General features: G+C 36.5%; 1 protein-coding gene across 1 annotated transcript in view; it reads right to left on the bottom strand.

Moving 5' to 3' along the window:
- TLL2 (tolloid like 2) overlaps nt 1-10,693 on the bottom strand; it is a 123,181-nt gene extending 112,488 nt beyond the window's left edge. Inside the window, exons 1-2 of the mRNA XM_051973821.1 lie at nt 10,636-10,693; nt 10,344-10,538 (exon numbers count right to left, since the gene is read on the bottom strand). Coding sequence (XP_051829781.1) covers nt 10,344-10,538; nt 10,636-10,693 — 253 coding nt within the window. The remainder of the gene's footprint in view (nt 1-10,343; nt 10,539-10,635) is intronic.
- Nucleotides 10,694-11,570: the final 877 nt, after the last annotated feature.

The raw sequence follows: 11,570 nt of genomic DNA on the forward strand, positions 1-11,570 counted from the left end.
TCCTACTAGATTATAAATTCCAAGAAGGCAGAGTCTATTAGTTATTTATCTTTGTATTCCAGTGAGTGAAAGGTAAAAATTAGATGACATATGAACATATAATACTCATAGATAAACAATAATCTGGAAACCCTTAGTAAGCAGGTTTTTAGACAAAACACCATGATCTTAAGCATAGTAAGTCATTAATTTAAAAAAAAAAGCCATTAATCATAAGAAATAACACTCATTATTATGATGGTTCTATAAAAATGTATAAATGTATATATAAATATAAAATACTTAAAATGTCATGTAGATATTTAATCATAAGCTACCATCATAAAGTAACAATTGTCACTCTGTCCTAAAAAAGATATAATCATGCCCTGATTCCTTTTCACCATCGACACACGTTTCATTAATCAAACTGCTTCCAGGGATGCATTCCACATAAATGTCTTTGCTCCATCTTTTAAGTATTATGGGCCACTAGTCTGGGTGTCAGTTAACAATATTTCATCTTTAATTTCAACCGTGACAGTATGGGCTCATTGTCAGATTCCACCCTCCTAAAACCCCCACAATTAACATATCAGTATATATTAAAGCCTTCTTGAATCAGATATTGGAATACTAGTTTATATTTAGATTTTTTTTCTTTTTTCTTTTTTTTGCCAGTTCTGACTGTGTTAAAAGTAATGTGCCAATTTTCAAAAGTAACCTCTGATTGTGGCTATCATCATCTTTCAATTTAAAGTCTTCAAGTCCAGGCAAAGTGCTCTTCGAATCCAGAGTTATATGATGAATATAAATTTCAGTAAGGCACTGTAATGGCCTCCACTAACCAGACTGGTAGAGTATAATGTCTAGAGATCAGGGTATTGTAAAGATAAGGAAGTGTCTCAATCAGTACCTTGAACTGATTGTGTATATCTCCCATTTAAAGAAACAGTCTAATCTTGCATAGTGCAAGAATTGACATTCAACAAAATAAATGCAAGTATTCTCCCTCATTAAAAAAAAAAGTTAGAAGCTAAGTCAAGCAATTGTGACTGATTCTGCTTTACCTTGATTTGGATTATTAATCCTATTAGGCAAATCATCAAAGTTAATTCACTTTCTTCTCCCCAAAGTCACTGCATTTGTTACTGGATTATGCTTTTGTTATGTGAGTTCTACTCAATTATAGGCAAAAAACAAAAAATAGCATCTTATATGTAATGAACACTCAATAAATATTCATTAAATTGGAATTAATTCATTATACCTTTCCCATCTTCACATTCACAGAGTCTAATACAGGGCTTCACACATAGTCGATGTTCCAATTATTGACATCTGAACGAATGAATGTTTTGTGTACAAGCATATGAGCATCTAAGACCTTTTCCCGTTCCCAGGATTTACCTTTGTGCCTGGCTTGGGATCTAGAAGAATTATAGTTTATGCAAATGTATGTTTATTAGGGAAAATGGCCAATAAAATCATTCACTGCAAATGAAATTTTGCCCAAATTCTCCAATATCCTCCCAATGCTTTTCATATCTTCCATTGTCTGTCTGTCTCTCTCTCTCTCTCTCTCTCTCTCTCTCTCTCTCTCTCTCTCTCTCTCTTTTTCTCTCTCTCTCTGCTTCTTTAGTTTCTGTCTGTCTTTCTGTCTCTTTTTATCTCTATCTTTCTTTTTCTCTTTTATTGGGATTCTTTGTGCCTGTAACTCAAGTTTATTTCTGGCAGCTGTTAACATTCCTGAGAAACAATAGGAGCTACTTACCCCAACTGGATATAATCCATTTGGACACATTCTTTCTACCCCCATCCCAAAGGAGGAGAAAAAGAGGTAAGTGAAAGATAAAGCAGTCAGTGAAACCTCAGGGGTGGCCTCTAATCCATTTTCTACTGGGAGAGGGAGAGGTAATGCATAAAGTGCCATGTCATCTTAATTATTCCCAAGAAGACAATAGAACAGTTTTGCAATGTAGGTTAATGTTAGTTTCTGTCAATGGCAAAAATCACCAATCATATAGCTTCAAGAGTTCAACAAGTCAGGATTTTAATCTCTTTTAGACTTAGCCCAAGAAGAGCAGAAAGGATAAGGAGGAAAGAAAGAAAGAAAGAAAGAAAGAAAGAAAGAAAGAAAGAAAGAAAGGAAGAAAGAAAGAAAGAAAGAAAGAAAGAAAGAGAAAGAAAGAAAGAAGAAAGAAAGGAAGGAAGAAAGGAAGAAGGAAAGAAGAAAGAAAAAAGAAAGAAAGAAAGAAAGAAAGAAGAAGAAAGAAAAAGAAAGAAAAAAGAAAGAAAGGAAGAAAGAAAGGAAGGAAGGAAGAAGAAAGAAGAAAGAAAGAAAGGAAGGAAGGAAGGAAGGAAGGAAGGAAGGAAGGAAGGAAGGAAGGAAGGAAGGAAGGAAGGAAGGAAGAGGAAGGAAGGAAGGAAGGAAGGAAGGAAGGAAGGAAGGAAGAAAAGAGGGAGGGAGGGAGGAAGAAAGAAAGAAGAAAAGAGGGAGGGAGGGAGAGAGGGAGGAAGGAAGGAAGGAAGGAAGGAAGGAAGGAAGGAAGGAAGGAAGGAAGGAAGGAAGGAAGGAAGGAAGGAAGAAAGAAAGAAAACAAACCAATCTGCTATCCTGGGAATGTCATACATAAATAAATTTTCTTTCCCTAGGAGAGTTTATCTACTCATCTTTGGAACCCATATAGAGGTAGGAACCATTCTGATGAGTAACGAGCAAGTACAAATTCACCTACACAGTTATGTCTGGCCAATTCCATCTCGTGCCTCATATTCCTTTCCCCCTCTCCCACCTCCCAACTTCTTCCAATTTTCTATCTCTTGATCTGGAAGCAAAAATCAAATCATTGCTTCAGGAAAGGGTATGATTGACTGCCCAATATTTCCTTCTACCTGGTATCTCTCCAAACAAAAACTCTTTCCAAGGCCATTGTTCCTCCATAGCTATTGTCTCTCTTTTGTATTTGAATACCTAGAATCTCTCATTGCTCCTGGAACATAATAAATGGTTAATGAATGCTCTTATTTTTTCATTCAAAGTCCTAAGGCAGTCCCAGTAAGGAACAGGCACCCTGGGCCAACCCTACTATGGACCTACAACCTCAGGGTAGCCCCAACATAGAAGAAAGTAGAAAAATGAAAAGATAAAATACACTGGCAAATTAACTTAGGTTCATCTAAAGTACAACAGAGGGAGTGAAATGCCCCAAAGATTTGGAGTTCAAGTGCCTGCTGAAAGGGAAACCTCCTAATATATTCCAAAGCATTACTATGCATTTTTCAACCTCCTCCAATTTCTCTCTATGAAAGGCCTCATCTTAATCCAACTCATCTAAGCACATAAACTCAGAATCATAACAGATTTCTTAATCTCCTTCAGTGCCAACCTCTTCACTTATATATGTTTTTGTCGTTTCTCCATTCAAATGTCAGTAGGATTGTTTCATTCTTAGTACCTTTATCCCTAGCACTGAGCACAATGCCTGGTGCATTAGACATTTAATAAATGCATGGTATTGATTGATAGATTTCTTCACATGTGTGTTTATTTTTTTTAATATAAAATACTACTTCATCCTGTCATCATCCCTCATTTTTTACTTATCCTGTTCATTTCAATAAAGTCTACCTTTCTGGAGCTACATTATAGTCCTAAACTCTATTCTACCAAACTTACAGAGTCACTTTTATCCTTGTGTAAAGATCTCTAGTTCTAGTGATGGAGTGTTCACTAACCTAATTAGAGCAGCTCCTGCTTATTTGGGGACATGCCTAACCTTTAGGAAATTATTTCTATTGAACAGAAATGTTTTCCTTTCACTTCCACTATAGATTTTAGTTCTACCCTTTGGGACCAAATCCACCAAATCTCACATTCTTGATTGCTGGAAAGCCTATGAATGAATAGAGCTTAGCACCTTTTCTTCCTGAGAGATAGGAGAATCTAATTGCCTCCTCTGTCCCTTTTCTTTAGAGAAAAGAAGGCTGATTTTGTTATTGTTGTTGTTGTTATTTGTTTGCTTGTTTTTTTCTTTCTTATGGTTTTTTTCCCTTTTGATGTTATTTTTCATGCACAGCATGAAAATATGGAAATATGTTTAAAAGAATTGCATATATTTAATCTATATCAGATTGCTTATTGTCTTGGGAAGGAAAGAGGTAAGGAAGGGAGAAAAAATTGGAACATAAAGTTTTACAAAAATGAATGTTGAAAAGTAAGTTTACATATATTTGGAATATTATTTTTTTAAAAAAGGAAAGAAGGCTGAGCTAATCACAGGTTTTCCAATCCTGAAGGACATGAGAATCTGAGTAACCTGCCTAATGTTCTTTTAAATATTTGAATGTAGTCACCATGGGGAGGATGGAGAAAGAGGTAAAGCTTCTCAAAGCAAAAGGAAAGATGGAATGATTAATGATTATGATCAGATAAAGGAATTTGAGAATTCATAAATGTAAATATGGAACCCTTTTAGGTGATGGCAGAGTCAAGGGTATGACTATCTCTATGTTTAGCTAAAATAGAATGGAAAACTAGGTCACACAAATTGAATAGAGAAGAAAGTTGGTATTTGAAGGGATATCAGTATGCAGTTAGGATGTTTTAGAAAGGAATCTAGACTGGATTAGAATGCTTCTGGCTGCTCTTCCAACTACTCAATGAACTTCAATGGCTCCCTATGTCTCCAGGATAAAATATAAACTCCTTTAGTTTTTAAAGACTTTCATAACCTTCTTTCCTCCTACCTTTTGAGTTATCTTAGATATTGCATTACTTAGACTCTCCAGTCCCCTGATCTTTCTAATATATATACTCCATTTCCTCACTTTCATATTTTTATCACTGATTTGTCACACATGTCAGGAATGTTCTCCTTCCTCACCTCTGCCTTCTAACTTACTCCAACAATTAGCTCCAAAGTCATCCTCGGCAAAAAGTTTTTCCAGGCCTCTTTTCTCCCCCAGTGTCTGGTCTCTGAGATTTACTTTTCATTTACATTACAAATATCTTGTATGTACATAATTTTTTGTATAATATCTCCCCCATGTGTTTTGTCTTTATTTCCCAGCACTCAGCACACTGCCTGAAATATAGTAAGCACTCAATAAATGCTTGTTAATTGACAGTAATTATATCACTTCCTACCCCCAACCCCGATCTTTGCTAAAGCCTTCTTCTCTCCAGGCTAAATCTCAATTCCTTCAAGCAATTCATACATGATATGGTTTATCATCCTGGACCTGCTCCAGATTATGAATCCATTTTCCTCCTAAAATGACTGTTCAAGACTGGATGATCCACGTGGTCAATATTCCATCCAGAACTTGGTTTCTTTCTTCTTCCTGTGGGATGCCCTAGGCCATTTCCCCTGCTTCTGTCTGTTCTTCTATTTCATTTTATACTCAATTACAAAGTAGTATTAAATCTTTTATTAGCACCTCTGTATCACTAATCTGAATTCTAAATGCCCTCAAGTGGCAGCTCTTAAGTTCTTCTGGCATAAATCACCTCTCCTACCATCTGTGTTCAATACACGGAAGCTTATTCTCAGATCTATTCTGCCATCTGGCTCCAAGCCTTGGCATCTGCTCTCAGCTCTCTCTTCCTTTCTATTGGTTCTGAACTACGTTGTAAAAGGGAACCTTATAATTTTCAGAGGAAACTTCCTGGGGCTGAGAGTTAAGGGTCAGGACTTGAGAGACCATCCTTATCCAGTTTCCTAAAATATACTTAAATTACACTAGTGTTTACCAGGTAGCTTGCAAGGTTGAGATCCTGAAGGACCATAGAATTTATAGAAAGCAGAATGTGTCTCATTGCAGAAATTTCTATTTATTGATAGGAAAACAAAGAGCCTTGGAAGTTTAACCATAGAAACAGCAGAACCAGGGAGAAGAATGGCTCAAAACCAAAAAAATGTATTCAAATATACAGAGAAACATTGAAAAGAACATTGGGTGAGAAACTTTAAAATTGCTTAAAACTTTCTGCTTACATACAGTAGCTGGCACACAAGGATTTAGTTACCCAAGGTTTTAAAGATTAGAATATGACAAGGATAAATTCTGTAAGGAAAAGAATCACTAAATGTTCAAGTTGGAAGGGAACCCAGAGGTCAGTAACTTGAATAGGGATCTACCATGAATTGTACCCCTTAGCCTCTGCTGGAGCACTCCATCTCCCAAAGTAGCTCATTCCACCTAGGACATCCTTAAGTGTCACGAGGGGGCAGCTAGTTGGCAAGATGCATAGAACATTGGACTAGAAATACCAGAATTCAAATTTGACCTCACCATATTTATTAGTCATGCAACCTTAGCCAAATCACTTAACCCCTGCCTATATAAAACTGGAGGAGGAAATGTCAAACTACTCCAGTATCTTTGCCAACAAAACTTCAAGGATAGTTCGCTTATAGGATCACAGAATTGACCACAAACAAATGAAGAACAAATATTTATAGAATCATCACACAGAAAGGGGAATGGACATAATCTTGGTCCCAGAACATAGAATTTGGAGCAGTGGGAGATGGTGCAAAGAAAAAGATTTGGGCTTGAAGTAAGAAAAAAATTTCCAACAAATGGAGCTGTTCAAAAGTGAAACATATTGACTTGGAAAGTAATGTGTTCTACCTCATTGGAAGTCTTCATGCAGTAGCTGACCACCTGTTGGAGATACTGCAGAATTCTAAGTCAAGTAGGAGGTGGACCACAAGGTTTATTCCAGTTCTTAGATTTTGTGATTCTGAGAGCTCTGTTCTCCTGGGATGACTTTCCTTATAGAATTTGTTTCTACTTTTTTCATTCTATCAATTTAATTCAATTTGGCCTGATCCAATCTAATTTTTAAAGAGATCATTACCTGAATAAGATTTTGCACCTCCTGTACTAAACAATGTATTCTCCTTCCAATTCTTTCCTCTTAAAACTGTCAACTCATTTATCTAAGGAGTCCCAAAAATCATAATGCATTTTTTGATCTTTAACAAGTTATTCAATTTTATTTGACTTTTTAAAATATATTTAAGCTTTAATGGGCAATTAAGGCCTAAAACTGTACTAAGACATCTGGGATATCCTTTATTAACATTTTTAACTTGCTTCATTTCTTCAAGAATCACAGTAAGGTTTATGGCAAAAGTGTGGTTTTCTTTGAGACTTTACTTCTAAATGGTATAGAGTTATTCTTCTCTGAGTTTGTTTCTTGAGCATTCTTTGCTCCATAATATTTTTTGGGTGGGGGTGGGGGCAAGACAACTGGTGGGGTTAAGTGATTTGCCCAGGATCACACAGTTAGGAAGTGTTAAACAACTGAGGTTGGATTTGAATTCAGATCTTTCTGACTCCAGGGTCAGTGCTCTCTCCATTACACCATCTAGCTGCCCTATAATATTTCTTTATCATTTTTTTCTTTCCTGCTTACTCATTTTTCCATTTTCTTATTGAATTTGGATTTCATGTTTGAATGAAGTTCTTTGTACTTCTGAAAGCAATGGGCTTTCTTTGGTTCTGATCTATATTATCTAAGGTCTGGACATTGAGTACTAAGTTCTCTCAGGACCTCTGTGGTAGATAGCCAGTATGTTGCAATGGGGGCAATCTGTCTATCCAAAGTAGTTCATATTGGGCTAGATAAATCCAGAGTGTCCCCTGATCATTGCTCTCTAGGCCATAGGCCATGATTTGGATCCAGAACAAGACAGGTATAATTACCAGTTGTCCTTAACTAGCCCTAGTTCTGTTTCCATTTCTTGCCCCCAGTACCCAGTTTCAGGCTCAAGATGTCCTGGGCTTACCAGTGGCTCACCCATCTAGACAGCTTCCATGACAACCGGGCAGGCTGTTCTGTGAGGATCACTTCTCTAGTGTCTGCAGACTTCTGACTGTATCTTTGCATGAAGCTGTACTGATAAATGTACTTTCTATTGTATTTCTCATATATATATATATATAATATCTCATTACAGAATTCATATCTTTTTTTCATCTTTGCTGGAGTATTTGTGAAAGAAGAGCTTGGCTTTTTTAATTCTATTTACTCTGACTCCTTAAGATATACTTTCTCAATATCCTATCTGCACTAGGCAGAAGATATAATAAAGAGCTCGATCAACCTAAAAATTCTCTGGCTTATAAAGAAGCTTCTTAAAAAAAAAAAAAAAAAAAGAACCGTCTTACTTCCATTTTCAAATTGCAAATACCTAGTACAATGATAGGCACTTAAAAAATTAAATCTGTCATTTTATTGATATAGTGAACATAGGTAAAGAAATTCCTTCTAGAATTGCACATGTTTAACATATATTGGATTACCTGCTTCTAGGGGAGGGAGTAGGGAGAAGGAAGGGGGGAAAATTGGAATATGAGGTTTTGCAGGGGTGAATGCATATGTTTTGAAAATAAAAAGCTTTAATAATAAAAAAAATTTTTAAAAAAGGAAATTCCTTCTACCAATGCAAATAAGCTCCTATCTTGAAATTTATATTTAAATTATCTTTCAGGCTTGTTTCAGTCACTAAAAGGCCTAATGGAAGATCTTTAATAATTACTAAAAGATTGGTTTATTGAATAATTAGCATTAAGTGAGTCTTGCTGCTACTCACATTTCGACCTTGACTGCCCAATACTTCACCTGCTAAGCTTCCTGACCTGCCTTCATTTCTCAAGAGACAGTTTTTCTATCTTTGTGACCCAGTGCCTTTGAAATTGCATTTCCCCCTTGTGCTCTCAAGGGCTAATTCCTGCTGATGTGGCACAGTTGTTGCAAAATATAGGTTTTAAGAGCTGACGCATTAATCATTGCAATGGTAAAATCAATGCTTCATTAACAGCTCCACAATGAATCGTGGTGGGTTTGAAGGGGCTTATCATATTAACAGAACAAGCAAGTTACAGCAAGTTAAAATCTGGATTAATTCTATCAAAGAAAGTGAAAGCATGGGGGGGGGGCATACAATGTACAGTTTAAATCTGTGAGTTTGTGTGAAAATAAAATCAAGTGATTGAATTGTCAAGGAAAAGAAAGAATCTTAATTTTTTACACACAAATAGTCATTCCAAGGTGAGAACTGGACTCGGCAAAGATTTTTACTCATCCTGAGACTGTAAATAGATGAATATCTAAGATGATAAGAAGAAAGATCACCAAAGAAAGGGAAAATAAAACTTTCCAATAGAAAAACTGGTTCCCCAAGACTTAGCAGATAACAACAAAAAAAAATATAGGCTTAGCTAAGAAAAACCCATAAGAAAAATCTGTTGGGACTTTCTACAGAAAAGAATCCAACAAAACTGGTTCTTTCAAAGACTGCCACAATCACAATAGAAACTATTGACTGCTTTGAATGAAGTTTGCTCATGAGGCCACGGGGGTTTTGTCCCCTCATCTGCCCCAATGAACTTTCTCTTTTGGACTTGATGTATTATGTCCAATATATTAATAAAGCAATGAAAAAAATGAACATGTATATGTGTATTAATGCCTATATCTATAAAGGTATCCATGGGTATAGCAATGTATGCTCTAAGGTAATTAATGTTTCTTAATTAATAGAGTCGTGCTATTCACTAGGAATTCTACATTCATTAGTGATCTGTTCTAATCCTATCGCCTCTTCCAGCCTTGTGTATTTAGCAGTGTTATCTAATTCACAGAGTCATAGCCTCAGATAATGGCACAGCATTATTCTACTGAGGTAGCAAAAATAATATAGTGACATTATTTGAGAAGTATCATTGCCTGATGACTTTACTCTGAAATTTCTCTCACAAGAATATATAAAAAACTAGCACAGGGCAAATGAGGATTTCCTCACACACAAAACTGTGAGTCTTCCCCAGGAGAGGAACTTCCTTTCTGGAACCCCTAAGCAAACTCTATCCCTGCATGGTCTTCCACAAGATCTGGGATATAAAGTGCCCCTTCTAGCATAATTATGCCTTATTATGGGATTGTGCTCTGCCACCTGTTCCCAAAATAGAATTTAGTCCAAATACAGTTATAGCCAGTTTACATGTTCCAAGCTAATCAAACTACCACCATCTCCTTCAGAAACTGATGGAGTCAGCTCGGGACTATAAAGCAAAGAGTCTTGGGAATGGTAATGCTATCAGCCCAGTGCCAACAACTATCATCCTGGAAAACAACCTTTATGGAGATTTTTTTGTCTCATATGGCAGATGCTTAATGAATGATTGTTAAGTTGAACTGTTAAGAGATCACATTTCTGCAGCTGGATAGGCAGAAAAACCAGCAAAACCAATTCTCAGGCTCGACTTTAGCCACTGAGGCTTCTGTTCCTCTCTAACTTTGCCTGGTAAAATTGAAATTCTTGTAGCAAGATGCCTTTGGCTCTTACCTGTGTTATGTCCGGTTCTCTGTACTGAAGGGGTGGATGAATTGATAGTTTTATCAACATGAAACAGCTTCAGGTCATCTTCATCTAATGCAATATCTCCCCAAAAGACAGCTAGAAGAAAAATTATAAACCAATTAATTTTTATCCCTACTTCTGACAAATCATAAAAAACAAACCAAGAAAGAAAGTTTAGTCCTCAAAGGCACTCTCCCATAATGGATGGGGAACTGGCCTGGATCAGAAAGACCTGGCCCTTTCCTACCTTTCCAGTCTCTTTTTACTTCATTCTTACCCACATACTTGACCACCCAGCTGCTACCCAGACTACTGCCCCACAAGTGACCCTCCATCTCCCATCTTCCTGCCTTCAAACCTTTTTGCCTAGAATGATTTACCACCTCCCTTTTGCCTCTCATCATTCCTTCAGGATTCAATCCAAATCCCTCTAACCCCCTTCCCAACCCTTCAACCATTCATGACATTTCAGTTAAGATTATGTTCCATTGACTGTGTTTGTATACATACATGCATATATACACATATATATGTATATAATGTTCCTATGTTGTCTTCCTTAATAGAATGTTAATTTCCAGATGGCAGTGATTATTTTTGCCTTTTTTTTTTTAATCCCCTGGTACTTAGCACAGACTTGGTGCTTAACAAATATTTATTGGCTGATAGACAATTGTAATTCCTAGACCATCAAACAGCTCACTCTAGACATACAGATAGAGAACTTAATTTCAATTTCAATATGATTGGTTTTCCTTGTAATAAAAATAATTCAATTTTGGTCATATTCAGTTTAATCTGCCTTGGGACAGACAAGTGAAAATGTCCACATCTGAAAAGTCATCTTCAATGGAGGCTCATGAAACGACTGAGAGAGAGAATGAGGGGGGGAAAGAGTACAGAGCTGAAGTAAATATCCATATATAGCAGGTGGGACATGGACAGTGATACAACAAAGAAGACCAAGAAGAAGTGGATAGAAGAGGATAACAATCAGAGATGTAGGAAGAAAGCCAGGAAAAAGCAGGGTTCAAGGGCCATGAAAAACCATTAGTAGAAACTTTTCTCTCCCTACTTCCTCCTTGAGGTATCTCTGAGCACTGAGCTGCATTTGTTTCTTTGTGTTGGATGTATATTTCCCAGTAGAGTGTGAGTTTTTTGAAGGGAGGAACTTTTGGTGTTTGTTTTAGTCTCCCCTACATAGTTGTTTGC

The sequence above is a fragment of the Antechinus flavipes genome, chromosome 2 (assembly GCF_016432865.1).
Source record: "Antechinus flavipes isolate AdamAnt ecotype Samford, QLD, Australia chromosome 2, AdamAnt_v2, whole genome shotgun sequence".
NCBI lineage: Eukaryota > Metazoa > Chordata > Mammalia > Dasyuromorphia > Dasyuridae > Antechinus > Antechinus flavipes.